The sequence below is a fragment of the Schistocerca cancellata genome, chromosome 7 (genome assembly GCF_023864275.1).
Source record: "Schistocerca cancellata isolate TAMUIC-IGC-003103 chromosome 7, iqSchCanc2.1, whole genome shotgun sequence".
In the NCBI taxonomy this organism is placed as follows: Eukaryota; Metazoa; Arthropoda; class Insecta; order Orthoptera; family Acrididae; genus Schistocerca; species Schistocerca cancellata.
The window spans coordinates 284978041-284994582 of record NC_064632.1 but is presented as its reverse complement, the minus strand read 5'-3'; the positions used below and the strand labels follow the sequence as shown (position 1 = coordinate 284994582).

The 16542-nt window shown below is 41.8% G+C and overlaps 1 protein-coding gene across 1 annotated transcript in view; it reads left to right on the top strand.

Moving 5' to 3' along the window:
• LOC126092155 (ornithine decarboxylase 1-like) overlaps positions 1 to 16542 on the top strand; it is a 162132-nt gene that overhangs the window by 88101 nt on the left and 57489 nt on the right. Inside the window, exons 5-6 of the mRNA XM_049907624.1 lie at positions 2265 to 2437; positions 16085 to 16382. Coding sequence (XP_049763581.1) covers positions 2265 to 2437; positions 16085 to 16382 — 471 coding nt within the window. The remainder of the gene's footprint in view (positions 1 to 2264; positions 2438 to 16084; positions 16383 to 16542) is intronic.

Genomic DNA, 16542 nt, shown 5'->3' with positions numbered 1-16542 from the left:
GTGGTGGGTGACTGGAGTAATAAGACAAGATCTGTTTTTGCAAAAGGCTGGGAGGATAATTACAGTCTGTGAAGGCCTCGGTGAGACTCTCGGTGTATTTTGAGAGGGCCTGCTTGTTACTGCCAATATGATGGCCATGGGTGGCTAGTCTGTATGGAAGAGACTTTTTGGTGTGGAATGGGTGGCAACTGTCCAAGTGGAGGTATTGCTGGTAGTTGGTATGACTGATATGGATTGGAGGTATTAATGTAGCCATCTTTGAGGTGGAAGTCAACATCGAGGAAGGTGGCTTGTCACGTTGAGTAGGACCAGGTGAAGCAATGGGGGAGAAGGTGTTGATTTACTGGGAGAACATGGATAGGGTGTACTCACCCTCAATCCAGATCACAAACATGTCATTAGTGAATCAGAACCAGGGGAAATGTTTGTGATTCTGGGTGTATAGGAAGGATTCCTCTAGATGACCTATGAACAGGTTGGTATAGGATGGTGCCATGTGGGTGCCCATTGCGGTACCTTGGATTTGTTAGTACGTAATGTCTTCCAAGGAGAAATAATTTTGGGTAAGGATATAATTGGTCATGGCGACTAGGAAGGCAGTTGTAGGTTTGGAATCTATTGAGTGTTGGGAAAGATAGTGTTCAATAGCAGTAAGGCTGTGGACATTAGGGATATTAGTGTAAAGGGAGGTGGTATCAATAGTGATGAACAGGGCACCATATGGTAAAGGAACAGGTACTGCTGAAAGTCAGTGGAGGAAATGGTTAGTATCTTTTACAAAAGAAGGTAGGTTGCAGGTAATAGATTGAAGATGTTGGTCTACAAGAGCAGAGATTCTCTCATTGGGGGCATAGTAACCAGCCGCAATGGGGCATCCTGAGTGGTTGGGTTTATGGACTTTAGGAAGCATGTAGAAGGTGAGGGTGCACAGGATGGTATGGGGGAGGAGAAAGATGGACTCTTGGAAGAGGTTCTGGAATGGGCCTAAGAATTTGAGGAGAGACTGGACAAACTGCTAGATTTCTGGAATGGGATCACTATGGCAGGGTTTGTAAGTGGATGAATCCAGCAGCTGGCAGAGTCCTTCTGTCAGGTAATCCTTACAGTTCAAAGCAACAGTGGTAGAGCCTCTGTCAGCAGGCAGAATTATAAGGTTGGGATCAGTTTTTAATGGTAGATTGTGGTATGGGTGTTGTTGGCCAAAATCTCACTTTGTGATAGTTTTTTTTTTTTTTTTTTTTAGATTGTGCCTATCTGTGACTCAGTATCTCTGCTATAGGATGAGTAGCAACTGTCATTTTCATAATATTGTTATCATCAGTATTGTAACAGCCAGATACCAAATAATGTGAAAATAGGCTGATAATAATGTTTACAAAGCACAACATGGCTTCATATTCTCATGTTGATGTTATATTGATGTAGTCAGAACATGTGGTCCCATTCTGCCGTATTACAAGTTTATGTGGGGACAACAGCATTATCAAATTATTTACATAATTAAAATTAGTTACAGTTAACAAACAAGGTGTTTTGTTATATGATAGACTATTATTAAACTAGAAAAATAAATATTTTTCTTAAAAAATACTGTTACTTTAAACTTTTTTAAGTTAATTGTGATACTTTAACAGAAATCATAACATAAAATTTTCACATTCCATATTTCATTAATACTGTAAGAAATCTGTAAATTGAAAATGGAACTATCTACTAAGATGTTAGCTTTAATCAAAATATCAATGAAAAAATGATATATTGTAACATTAAAGATAATTACAAAAAAATCTTGTAAAAATAATGTTGAACATCTTTGTCTGTGCTTGTCCCCAGTATAGGTCAGTATTCCTCATTGAGGGGTCTTAATGGCCTGCTCATCCTTTTAAAACTTCCCCAAACTATCCCTCTCATCTTGCCAAGGAAGAAGCTATTAGTTCTGAAAGCTAGGCAGTATGTTACAGTCTGCCTCTTGGAGATAAGTGCTGGCCAACAATTCTGCCAAATAATTTAATGGTATTGTAGTTACCTTTTTGATATGGTGTGTATTACAGTTTTTTCATGGTGACAGGGGCTAATAAAAATCAAATCAAATATTCCTGTTTACCAAATCAACCTTTCTTTTTAACATTGTCAGTAACATGTGCACCAATGAATGTTTTATATTTTTTAAAGACATTTTCTATTAATGATGGTTCATCTTAATTTAGAATTCACAGAATATAATTTTTATGGAGACAAAACTTTATCATATTGGTTTGTCACAGGCTGAAATCAATAAAGTTCTGTCTGTTGGTGTCAATCCCAGACACATAATTTTTGCACATCCTGCAAAACCATTATCCCACATTCGCCATGCAGCAGCTGTAGGTGTCAGTCTAATGACTTTTGATAGTGAATGTGAGCTTCATAAAATAAAGAACCTGTTTCCTACAGCCAGGTGAGTAGTGTAGTGGGTAAAAATTCATTTAGCATAAGGAATTAAATATTTCAGCATTCATGTGTTTTATTTCTTGTTCCATAGATATATAATAATGTATTTGCAGAATTTAGAATGATGATAATAATTACAATAAAATCACACTTAATTATTCATTTTACAGTCTAATTCACATAAAAATAATTACATGAATGCAGATATACAAGCTCTAAGATGCTATGTCCACATGGCAATGCTTAAAGTTTATCACATTCTAAAAGTGTCAAACAATGGCCAAAAAGTCTATAAGAATAGAAAGAATTATTCAAAGCTAAACCTTTAGCTATATCATTAAATTTAGTGAAGTCATCTGCAACCATGAACTGTTAGTGTATTGCGTTCCCTGAACACAGTATACAGTATACTTACATGCATGTGAGACATTGCATTCTTTATTTTTCTTCAGTGAATAAATCAGTTCAAATTAAATGTCTCTTTCTTGTAATCACCCTCTGGAAATGCCTTTCTTGACAGCTTATGGGCTCAGAGATGGAAAGATACTTACATGCATGTGAGACATTGCATTCTTTACTTTTCCTTCATTGAATAAATCAGTTCAAATTAAATGTCTCTTGCTTGTAATCACCCTCTGCAAATGGCTTTCTTGACAGCTTATGGGCTCAGAGATGGAAAGTCAGTAACTGGAAGTTTAATTTAAAACACAGCTATGATGCAAGCAGTTTTGTATTTCTGATTTATGAGTTTGGAATGAAAAAAATTTGGAAAAATATAAAAGCAAATATCATGTTCCACTTCTTGATGGAAGCAATTTTGGAAACTGGAAATCTCAATTGCAAGATATGTTAGACTAATTAGATTTATTGGATTTCATTGCAGAAGAATACACAGGAAAAGTGAAGTATCTACAAAGTGACATGGAAAAGGAACAAATTGCAAGGGACAAACAACTTGAAAGAGTCAAAGCATGATAAAAATTGTTGTTCAAGAATAAAGAACGGTTTGTGAACAGCCATTTGGAATATGTGAAAGCTTGTATCATGGCATTTCACAAACAGAAAACTTTGTGTGACACATTTTAAAGAAAAAACATCACTAGCCCATTACTTCTATGTAAATTGTTACTGCAAATGAAGTTCAGTCCCACAAAAACTACAGTGATTGAGCATTTTTTTTAGAATTTACAAGTTGATATGCGATCTTCAACTGAATGGTGCAACAGTTATAGAAACTGATGTCATGTGTCAACTTTTTCTGACAATGCCACAATAATATGTTTGTGTTGTAACTACAATTGAGCCATTATCCATGGGAAATCTGAAATTATGCTTAAGGAAAAATAGGGTCACAGCTCCTGAAAACAAGCATGTAAAGAATAAAAAGAAACCTGCAATGTACACAAAATATGTACAGGAATGATTTCAGTTATTAGAATAGAAAAGAAATTCACAAATGTTAGCAAAATTGATAGGCACAATTCAGGCAGAGAAAAACAGCTTCATTTTAAATGCCATAACCACAGTGAATTTCGACATAAGGGAAATGAATGTAATAAAAGAAACAAAAATGAGAAAGGCTCTGTAAATTCATTAAGTTGTGTCTCTCAAGAAGCTTCTGTGAGTTCAGATGCAAATTGCTTTTGTACTGGTGTCGTCTGAACTGCTGGAAGTGTCAGTTCTGTGTGTGAAGTTGTGCTTGCTTGAGTGAATGAATGTGTGTGCATTTCTTTTTATTTTTCTGTTGGAGGCTGTGACTGAAAGCTAACATGTAAGTGTCCTTTAGTTGTGCCAGTCTGGAACTCTACATGTCATCTTTTTAGTAAATAGTGATCTACACTCCTGGAAATGGAAAAAAGAACACATTGACACCGGTGTGTCAGACCCACCATACTTGCTCCGGACACTGCGAGAGGGCTGTACAAGCAATGATCACACGCACTGCACAGCAGACACACCAGGAACCGCGGTGTTGGCCGTCGAATGGCGCTAGCTGTGCAGCATTTGTGCACCGCCGCCGTCAGTGTCAGCCAGTTTGCCGTGGCATACGGAGCTCCATCGCAGTCTTTAACACTGGTAGCATGCCACGACAGCATGGACGTGAACCGTATGTGCAGTTGACGGACTTTGAGCGAGGGCATATAGTGAGCATGCAGGAGGCCGGGTGGACGTACCGCCGAATTGCTCAACACATGGGGCGTGAGGTCTCCACAGTACATCGATGTTGTCGCCAGTGGTCGGCGGAAGGTGCACGTGCCCGTCGACCTGGGACCGGACCGCAGCGACGCACGGATGCATTCCAAGACCGTAGGATCCTACGCAGTGGCGTAGGGGACCGCACCACCACTTCCCAGCAAATTAGGTACACTGTTGCTCCTGGGGTATCGGCGAGGACCATTCGCAACCGTCTCCATGAAGCTGGGCTACGGTCCCGCACACCGTTAGGCCGTCTTCCGCTCACGCCCCAACAACGTGCAGCCCGCCTCCAGTGGTGTCGCGACAGGCGTGAATGGAGGGACGAATGGAGACGTGTCATCTTCAGCGATGAGAATCGCTTCTGCCTTGGTGCCAATGATGGTCGTATGCGTGTTTGGCGCCATGCAGGTGAGCGCCACAATCAGGACTGCATACGACCGAGGCACATGGTGTGGGGAGCGATCTCCTACACTGGCCGTACACCACTGGTGATCATCGAGGGGACACTGAATAGTGCACGGTACATCCAAACCATCATCGAACCCATCGTTCTACCATTCCTAGACCGGCAAGGGAACTTGCTGTTCCAACAGGACAATGCACGTCCGCATGTATCCCGTGCCACCCAACGTGCTCTAGAAGGTGTAAGTCAACTACCCTGGCCAGCAAGATCTCCGGATCTGTCCCCCATTGAGCATGTTTGGGACTGGATGAAGCGTCGTCTCACGCGGTCTGCACGTCCAGCACGAACATTGGTCCAACTGAGGCGCCAGGTGGAAATGGCATGGCAAACCGTTCCACAGGACTACATCCAGCATCTCTACGATCGTCTCCATGGGAGAATAGCAGCCTGCATTGCTGCAAAAGGTGGATATACACTGTACTAGTGCCGACATTGTGCATGCTCTGTTGCCTGTGTCTATGTGCCTGTGGTTCTGTCAGTGTGATCATGTGATGTATCTGACCCCAGGAATGTGTCAATAAAGTTTCCCCTTCCTGGGACAATGAATTCACGGTGTTCTTATTTCAATTTCCAGGAGTGTATCTTTTCCTTACATTGTTTGTGTTTTTAATGAATCTGTTTAATAGTATTTGGACTCTGGTGTGAGTGACCACTTTTTGAATGACATGATAGGTGTTGATAATGTGGAAACACTTGAAAGACTGGTAATGATAAAACATTACTAAATCTGGATCTTTTTTTAAGGCAACATGCTTTGGTGAAATGAGTATTGTCACCTATATCAACAGAAAGGTGATTCCAATTTTGATTAAAAATATTTGAATTCTCCAGGCCTTCCCGTCGATGTGTTACCATGTTAAATAATTGGGATTCTGCCAGTTATTCATGTCCACATACATTTCCTCCCAGTAGAGTCTTCTAATGTAATTCTTCAGGCTTTCCTTGTGAGGTGTTGAGATGTTGAATAACCAGCTTTCTGCTAGTTATTCGAATAACTGGTGAAAATATTTTATTTGTTCCTGGACTAGCTCATAGCTCACTGCCAGGTCACAGACTGGAGGCAAATGGTTTTAGAGTCATGTCTGAGGCCAGAAGAGCAACTAGGTCTAAATGAATGGATGTGGAAGGCAATAACACAACCATGTATGTGGAAAATATAGTCACACCACCTAGTACGAGGTACTACTCACAACATGATACTTCATGACAGGCAAACATTACACCTCGTACCATTTGGTGTCACTATATTTTCTGCATGTATGGTTGTGTTGTTTTGGGTGATAATATGTCTGGTATTCGTTACTGTGTAGGTACTCAAATGTTTCCTCATTCTGTGTGTTTTTAGTATGTATACATGGTTCCTATGACTTTCCATGCCAGAGTGAATTTGTATTTAGTTTCAGAATTATTAAATGCTTTTGTTTTCAGGTTTTCTGTGGTGCCTGTGTAAATAGGTTATTTTTGGTGGCCAATGTAAATATTGTGTTTATGGTTGGTTCCAAGTGGCTACTGAGGTTAATTGGGGTATGGTTACTGGAGTGGAGGGGGGGGGGAGGGGGGATGGTCCTTGCAGTTTCCAAGTCTGTGGTGTTGGAATGGTTGTCTGGACCAGTTGGTCTGGATATTTAACAAACACTTCAGGTTTTTAAGGCTTGTGAGCATGTCATTAATTTGCCCCTTTCATTATATTGAGTTTGTTTGTGCAATGTTCAATTGTGATTTTGTTGCAGCTGATGTAAAGCAATGTAATTAATGACTTCAACTGCCACTTTCATTTTTGTTTTGCGTGTGTGGTTGTGTCTGGTACATTAGTAATTGTGAGTGGGGTCAGGGTCTATTTTTCTGCACCAAGGGACTTTTGGGCACATAGTTTGGTTATGCTGGTGTACCGCTACCACAGTGTAGTTTAGGTGTGTAGAAGTATAAGATACGAATTATGCATTTTGTCTGGGACATGTATGGATGCACTCAACGTTTGAGTAAGGTATTACCTGGGTGCCCATTATTATGGAATCTTTGGAATTCTTTGTTTCATTCTCATGGGTTAATATGTACATGTTCTTGGTTTTATACTGCTGAGTTTTAGTATGGGTGTTTCTTAGTTCATAGTCCAGTATGTGCAGTAGCACATATGTGTCTATTGGTTTTACTGATTGACTTTCACTGGGTTACTCATTATAGCCTATTGTTATATGTAAATAGTAGATTTGCAACATGAGATGTTCGCCAACAGTAGTTTGTTGACATATATCATGTGTACTACTTTTAACCCTGTGGGTAGATATTGACAGTGGCTGTTTAGGGATATATGTGACTACGATCATTTTGCTGGTGTAAAAGACTACGATCATTTTGCTGGTGTAAAACTACTGTCCAGTATCCATGATACCAATTTGTTGAATCTTAGAACATATTCTGATCTCAAACAGAATGAAACATCTCATATGTCTCTCACGTCCAAAGTTACTTTTGTAACACTTGCCTGATGCACCCACCTATTACCACTTACTTCAGCCCCATCACTTGCAAATACTATAACAAAAGGGCAAAACAATATTTGAGACCATCCATGTTGTATACCACGTAACATGTGATGACTGCACAGATTTTCATATAGTACTGATGGCCAAAAGTCTTCCTGAATGTGTCTTAGAAGAGTGAAATGGGCAGTTCAAGGGGAAAAACACTAAAATGTATACAAGAAACAATGTATCATAGACAAAGGCAAATTACAGCTACTTCATGCCCTCCAAAAGAAATTAACAATGTAATTAACTCTTTCATAATCAAAAACTCTCACAGAGTTGACAAGTGGTCAGCACTGCTGATTCTCATGCACTAGACCAGGGTTCGATTAGTGGTACTGCCAGATATTTGTCCTTGGGGGGAGGACTGGAATAAGGTACACTCAGCCTCATGATGCCATCTGAGGAGCAGCTTGACCAAGCAGTAATGGCATTATTTCTGCTAAACTAACAACAGTGGGGAGAGTGATGCACTGACTTCATGCCCCTCCATACCTCATCTCGATGACACCATTGTCTGAGGATGAAATGGAAGTCACTCAGGCCCAACTGGTCTATCTTTGGCAAGAAAGCATTGCTTTCCTTCCTTTACATGAAAGCTACTAAGAAAGATATTTATAATTACTAACCAGTCTGACTAGTTATCTCTTTCTTGAAGATGCTAAAAAAATTATGAGTGCTAGAACCATTCTACACCTCTCCCAAAATAAGATACTTAGTATCAATTTGGATTTCAAAAGGATCTCTCCACAGACATGCTAATTTCCAATTCAGATTCAAATTGTACAAAATTTAAATAACAAAATATTACCAACTAGTATTTTTTGCGACTTTCCAAAAGCATTTGACCATGCAGATCACAATATTCTCTTAAGTAAGTTCAAATATCATAGTATCAGATATCTTACTGGTAACTAGTTTGCAAACTATCTAGCTAAAAGGATGCAGAGTGTTGCATTAAGAAACTTAGGGAGTGTGCACAATGAAACAACATCTGGAGAATGATCGCTAAAGGTGTACTGCAGGAACTGATATTACATTCTTTCTTATTATAGAGAAATAATACTGCCTCATATATCCAAGAAGCAGAAATAGTTCTATCTGCTGATGATGCAAGTCCTGTAATCAAGCCTAACTAACTTCACTTAACAAAGGTTTATTCAACACTTGCACATACAATAGCATGGAGCGAACAGCCTCCAGCCAGAACACATAAAGTATATATACAGCTATAGAACATTCCAGTACAATTATTCTTGACATTTGTGGATACCTCTAGAATGTACTTTTCTGCAAAATTGCTCCCTCCTTAAGAGAACAGCATCTTGGTGTTACATCCTCCTAGTCCAGGAATGAGTCATCAGGACTGCATACTCCGACTCCTGATGACTGATTCTCGCCCTGGTGGTGATCTTCTTAGAACTTCTTTTGCTGCTATGCTCCTTGTCACCTTTCCGCTTGTTGCCTGTCACTGGAGCTTCGAATTTACCCTGGGTTGCTGGATCCTTATAGGGCTTCATTCAAAGGACGTGGACCGTATCTCTGATATTTCATCGTCTTGTGTCGGGGTCAAAATCTTCAACTTCATGAGTAACATCAGACAACTGTCTTACAGCCTTATAAGGTCCAAAGTAGCGCCTGAGGAGCTTCTCAGAGAGACCAACCATCCGTACAAGAGTGAAGATCCAGACGAGGTCGCCAGGCTGGTAGACAACGGGTGGTGCCTCACATCATACTTTCGGCAATAATTTATTTGAGCCTGGAGTGTGCAGAGTCGAGCTAACTGCTGAGCTTCCTCAGCTCTGGTTAACACGTGGCCAATGTAGTCATCATCCATGTCATCAGGGTGTAACGGAAACACAGTGTCCATAGTCTTGGTCTTATTTGGCGGTGTTGTAAGCAAATGTCACGAAAGGTAGCACCTAATCCCAGTTGCTCTGTTCAACATTGACAAACATTGATAGCATGTCAGCCAAAGTCTTATTAAGGCATTCAGTAAGGCTGTTAGTTTGTGGATGGTAGGCAGTCATCATGTGATGAGTTATGTTGCACTGATGGTTTATCTCTGTCACAAGATTCGATCGAAAAACTTTCCCTCAATCCGTAATTAATGACCTTAGGGCACCGTGTTTTAATACAACGTCTTCCATGATGAATTTGGCTGCCTTGGATGCTTCAGCTGTTTTCACGGCTTTTGCAATGGCACAGCGTGTCAGATAATCAGTGCAAACAATAATCCATCTATTGCCACTAGCAGACATTGGAAATTATCTGAGGAGATCAATCCCAACATGCTGGAAAGGCATTTCGGCCGGTGGAATTGGTAGAGTTGGCCAGGTGGTTTCTAAGGAACTGCCTTTCTCATCTGACACTCTCAACAGTGCGACACATAATGACAGACACTCCTAAATAAACCTGGCCAGAAAAATCTCTTGCAGATTCTAACATAGGTCTTAATAAATCATAAATTTCCAGCCTCAGGTGTGTCATGGAATTTCTGTAGAACATCTAAGCGCATGTCTTTGGGACTCACTGGTAGCCACCTCTTTATAACAGATCAAAGTTTTCTTGCCCTTTCACATCCTCTGACTGATTTCAGGCAAGCATAATTTGAGATATCTTGATGTCCTTCTTCAGCTCAGCAGAGAGATACTGGAGAGCAGCGAGACAGTCACTATCTTCATCAAAGTCTTTATGGTCTTGCACAGGGTTTCTTGAGAGACAGTCGGCATCTTGTTTTCTTCCACTTATGTACGCTATGGTAATGTCATACTCTTGAAGATGTAGTGCCCACCTAGCAAGTCGTCCTGTTGGATCCTTAAGACCTGTCAACCAACAAAGTGAATGATGATCTGTAACAACTGTGAATGGCGTTCCATAGAGATACTGTCGAAATTTGCAGGTGGCCCAGATCATAGCAAGACATTCTTTTTCCGTAGTGGAGTAGTTTCTCATGGCTTTTTGGTTATGTTCTCCAGTGCTAATCCAGTGCTTCACCATCAATTTGTTCAACTGTGGATTGAAGCATTCAGAGAACTCTTAAAGAATAACAAGTAGCTTCTTCTGTTGTTCCTTAGTGAGATCTGGTGATAGTCGAACTAGAAGATCTTGTCTCAAAGTGGTAGCACTAATTTTGCACACAGACTCGGCCTTGAAGGTTTCTATGCTGCTCAGCTGTTCTTCAATTAACAGCTCAGCATTTGCTATGCACATGCATCTTGGAGGAAACTGCGGTTCTCGGCGACAGTTAACTATCCACAGATTACCGAATCCATTCTTAAACTAGACGATAGAGGCTGGGATGACCAAGTTATTCTTCAGTGGTATGCTTCTCTTACATTCCACTACAAGATCCATGGGTTGATGCATGGCATGAGACATGACAGTTACCTTTCTAGCGCTGACTGCAGGAATGATCACTTCATCCAGCACACATGGTCTCCACACACTTGGATGCACATCTTCCTGTCCACAGTATCTCATCTCATCTAGCATAATCTTCGAGCGACCACAATCTATAATTGCCTGAGAAGCTTTCAAACAGTCCCATACGAGAATGATGTATTGACTAGACTCTTGTAAAATTATGAATTGTAAGGACTGTGTATGGCCACTTATACCCACATGAATGGTACATCTTCCTGTAGGGTTTACATATTTCCCATTAGCCACCTTCAGCAGAGATGTTTTGTTGTCGACGAATATGGTTTTCTGCAGCTGGCAATGGTACTTCTCTGAAATGACTGAATATGATGCTCCAGAGTCCACAAGAGCTTGGGCTGGTTGGCCATCCATGAGGACATCGATGTAGTTTCCTATTATTTTTGTAGTGATTGACAGTGGAGGATTTTTCTCTTCGGCGGCCTCACCTCCAAAGAAGGTCACACCCTTTAGTTTTCCAGGTTGTGGCAGCTAGGTGACCAGCTGGAGCTTCTAAACAGTGATGAAGACCTTGATTGGCATGTTGGGGAGCATACTCTCCAGCAGCTAGCTTGTGGCGATGGTGACCTACCTCATCCTGCACCCACATCTTCTTGTTCATCTTCAACGTCCCGGAGTTGGCGTCGGTTAAGATCAGTCTGCTGTCTTCTGGCACGGGCATCATCAAATATCTGCCGCCACAGTGGAAACATACTGGTTGGTTATCCTGGTTCCTCCAGACGTCAGTCTTACTTGGTGCCCAAACAGGTTCCTCATGCGGCATTGTAGGAATGTAACTGCCTGGTTCTCGACTTTTTTACTGTTTTAAAGGGAAATGAAGGTCAAGAAATTGGGTTCAATGTCTGTTCCACTTCCTCCCTTATGACCTCATGAAGTGTCTCGGTTTTTTGCTCACTGTGCAATCCAAGTGCCTTCTGAACTTCCTCTCTCACTCTCTGATGAAGAACACTTGTGAAATCAGTTGCTTCCTCCATCACAGACATCGATATGATGTTTGGAAGCCATTCAAACTTCTTGTGTGTAATTCTTTTTAGATGCATTGTCCTGATATACTGCTGTTGAAACCTCCTTCAGGAGTAGGGCTTGATACGTGTCCTCAGCAACACCCTTCATGAGATATGTAACCTTATCTTCCTCCTTCATTCTGGGATCGACTATTCTACACAGCTTCAAGACATCTTGAACGTAGGATGTTGTAGTTTCTTCTGGAGACTGTGTCCTGCTCTTTAATTTATTTTCAGCTTTGCACTTATGCCATTGTGTGTCGCCGAAATACTTGCGCATTTCCACCTGGAATAGTTGCCAGTTTGTGAACTTCTCCTCATTGTTCTCATACCATTGCTTGGCAATGCCCTCCAAGTAGAAAACTACATTAGCCAAACACACAGTGTCATCCCATTTGGCTATACGCTCATATACCTTCAGCCACTTGTTTGGATCTTGGCCATTGTCACCAGAGAACTCAGAAGGATGTCTCCTGTGGTGGCACACAGTTGCTGTCATTGTAACATACTCTTCTTCTTCTGTCTCCGATAGATTGTGATCTGTTGAATATGGCTCAAACTCGGGTTTCTCCCCATGTAAACAGTGGCCCTGTTGTGGCCTGATGGGAGCCAATGTGTCATCGATAATGTGTGGTATCACAAGTTCCAATACCTGCACCTCTACCAGAATAATGTCATGTAGAGTAGGGTGTAATTAGATGAATGACGAACACTACCTTCACATAACGAAGGTTTATTCAGCAGTTGCACATACAAGAGTGCGGAGTGAACTGCCTCTGGCCAGAACACATACAGTATATATACAGCTAAAGAACATTCCAGTACAATTATTCTTGACATTTGTGGATACCTCTAGAATGTACTTGAACCAAATATAGAAATTAAAATTGTTCAGTCCATGTGAGTTTTGAACTCACGACACTCCTTGCAACAATTTAGTATCATAACCACCACACCACAGAGCTACTCAGCTTCATCTGCAACAATATTATTGAAACTTAAATAACTGATTCTCGGCAAATGGACTGTTAATGAAATCAGATAAAACGCAATACATTTGATTTAGTACCAGTAAAGACTGGCGACATAATAGAAATAATAAACAAGAATAAATCAATTAATTAAACTCAATATTCAAAAATTTTAGGTATTTATGTTGGTAAGAGCCTGAAGTAGAAGTCACATGTTAGAGATATTCTTAAACATCTAACCTCTGCAGCTTTTGCGTTGTTAATACACTCCTGGAAATGGAAAAAAGAACACATTGACACCGGTGTGTCAGACCCACCATACTTGCTCCAGACACTGCGAGAGGGCTGTACAAGCAATGATCACACGCACGGCACAGCGGACACACCAGGAACCGCGGTGTTGGCCATCGAATGGCGCTAGCTGCGCAGCATTTGTACACCGCCGCCGTCAGTGTCAGCCAGTTTGCCGTGGCATACGGAGCTCCATCGCAGTCTTTAACACTGGTAGCATGCCGCGACAGCGTGGACGTGAACCGTATGTGCAGTTGATGGACTTTGAGCAAGGGCGTATAGTGGGCATGCGGGAGGCCGGGTGGACGCACCGCCGAATTGCTCAACACGTGGGGCATGAGGTCTCCACAGTACATCGATGTTGTCGCCAGTGGTCGGCGGAAGGTGCATGTGCCCGTCGACCTGGGACCGGACCGCAGCGACGCACGGATGCACGCCAAGACCGTAGGATCCTACGCAGTGCCGTAGGGGACTGCACCGCCACTTCCCAGCAAATTAGGGACACTGTTGCTCCTGGGGTATCGGCGAGGACCATTCGCAACCGCCTCCATGAAGCTGGGCTACGGTCCCGCACACCGTTAGGCCGTCTTCCGCTCACGCCCCAACATCGTGCAGCCTGCCTCCAGTGGTGTCGCGACAGGCATGAATGGAGGGACGAATGGAGACGTGTCGTCTTCAGCGATGAGAGTCGCTTCTGCCTTGGTGCCAATGATGGTCGTATGCGTGTTTGGTGCCGTGCAGGTGAGCGCCACAATCAGGACTGCATACGACCGAGGCACACAGGGCCAACACCCGGCATCATGGTGTGGGGAGCGATCTCCTACACTGGCCGTACACCACTGGTGATCGTCGAGGGGACACTGAATAGTGCACGGTACATCCAAACCGTCATCGAACCCATCGTTCTACCATTCCTAGACCGGCAAGGGAACTTGCTGTTCCAACAGGACAATGCACGTCCGCATGTATCCCATGCCACCCAACGTGCTCTAGAAGGTGTAAGTCAACTACCCTGGCCAGCAAGATTTCCGGATCTGTCCCCCATTGAGCATGTTTGGGACTGGATGAAGCGTCATCTCACGCGGTCTGCACGTCCAGCACGAATGCTGGTCCAACTGAAGCGCCAGGTGGAAATGGCATGGCAAGTCGTTCCACAGGACTACATCCAGCATCTCTACGATCGTCTCCATGGGAGAATAGCAGCCTGCATTGCTGCGAAAGGTGGATATACACTGTACTAGTGCCGACATTGTGCATGCTCTGTTGCCTGTGTCTATGTGCCTGTGGTTCTGTCAGTGTGATCATGTGATGTATCTGACCCCAGGAATGTATCAATAAAGTTTCCCCTTCCTGGGACAATGAATTCACGGTGTTCTTATTTCAATTTCCAGGAGTGTATTAACAGATTTTGGAGAGAAAAATACCTAAGAAGTGACATACATTTTCTTTTTTTATCAACTAGTGTCCTATGGCATCATAATCTTAGTAACTTGTCAGTGAGGAAGAAATGTTTATTGCACAGAAGCACAATATGAATAATATGTGGTGTCCACTCTAGAACGTCTTTTGGATATTTCATTAAACAGTTGGGCATACTGACAACAATCTCACACTATATTTACTCCATTATGAAGTTTGTTGTCAAAAATCAATCTGAGTCTGAAGGAAAAAAAAAATACAGTAAAACTCATAAATATAATGCCAGGAGGACAAATGGCTGTTCACTGCTCATCCTTAGTGTGGTACAGAAAGGAGTGAGGTCGCCATCCATAGAAATCTTTGACCAACTACTGGTTGATGTAAAGAATTTAATAAAATTAATGTCAAGCACATGCTGAAGTCATACCTACTTGACAACTTCTTCTACTGCGTAGAAGGATTTCAAAATGTCTATTTGTATGATATGTGTGTGTGTGTGTGTGTGTGTGTGTGTGTGTGTGTGTGTGTAGCGGAAAAAGAGAGAGAGAGAGAGAGAGAGAGAGAGAGAGAGAGAGAGAGAGAGCACTATAATTGTGAAAATGACCCGTGAAAGTGTGATGTAATCGTGATCCACAGAACATTCAGGCAGCTGCAAAATGTTATACCTAGAGAGCACCCAGTACCCATCTGCTGAGCATGTTGTACTCCATGACTCAATGGACCCGAGTGCTTGTTGTCCTAGAGGGTCCATTTGGATCCTCCCCCCACAGTACTGACTCCAGAGACATGAACTTATTGTCCACGATATCTTTTTATCGTACTGGCTCGGTAACAAACCTCCATTAAGAAACCCCTTTTGTTTATATTTCATTAATTGCTCAATCATTTACTGTTTTTTTAACTTCTTTACTCACTCCTCCCACCCCCTCCCCCTCTTGGTTCTACACTGTCTCCTTTTCCACTTTTGTGCTAGCTCTTAATTGCACTTCTTTATTTCGCTTTAATCCATAATTAGTTCTTGTTCTGTATGTCTGTCATCCTTTGAATGTGCTATCTTTGAACAACTCTCCCTGAAATCTCCAGTTCTCTTTCTTTAAATGGTGTATATCACTGGAACTTAGAGTTTCACACTCTGAAAGTAAGTTCTAGCCACCCATTCTCTCACCATACAATTTTCAGTTTTCTAATGTCAACTTTCCTTTTGTTGTAAAAAAATAAACGTTCTGTCAAAAACTCATGAAAGAAATTGTTATTCTTGGAAGAATTTATTTTCTGGAAATACTATATAGGACAATAAGCGCCAAGAGATTAGCTTAATCTGTTAATTGGTCTTTTATGTTACAGGCTGGTGATACGGATACGATGTGATGCAGCTGTAGCAAAATGCTACCTGGGGAAGAAGTTTGGTTGTAACCCAGAGAAAGATGCACCACGTCTAATGACTCTGGCCCATTCACTAGGATTAGAAATTGTTGGTGTCAGCTTCCATGTTGGTTCTGGCTGTGATGATCCACCTGCTTATCAGAAAGCTATTGCAGCAGCCCGTAAGGTTTTCGATCATGGGTTGTTTCTGGGATTTTCCATGAAGCTGCTTGATATTGGTGGTGGTTTTCCTGGCCACAAGGGCTGCTCTATGGACAGGGTAACATTATTTATCTCAATTGTTAGGAAACGTCTAAGTTTCCCTCAGACCTGGTTTTTCTTGCTGAAAGCTAATTTCTTTAATCTCATCCAGAAGGAGAACTTTCACAAATAAAGAACAATTCAATAGCTATAATAGTGCAGAAAACTGATAACTGTAA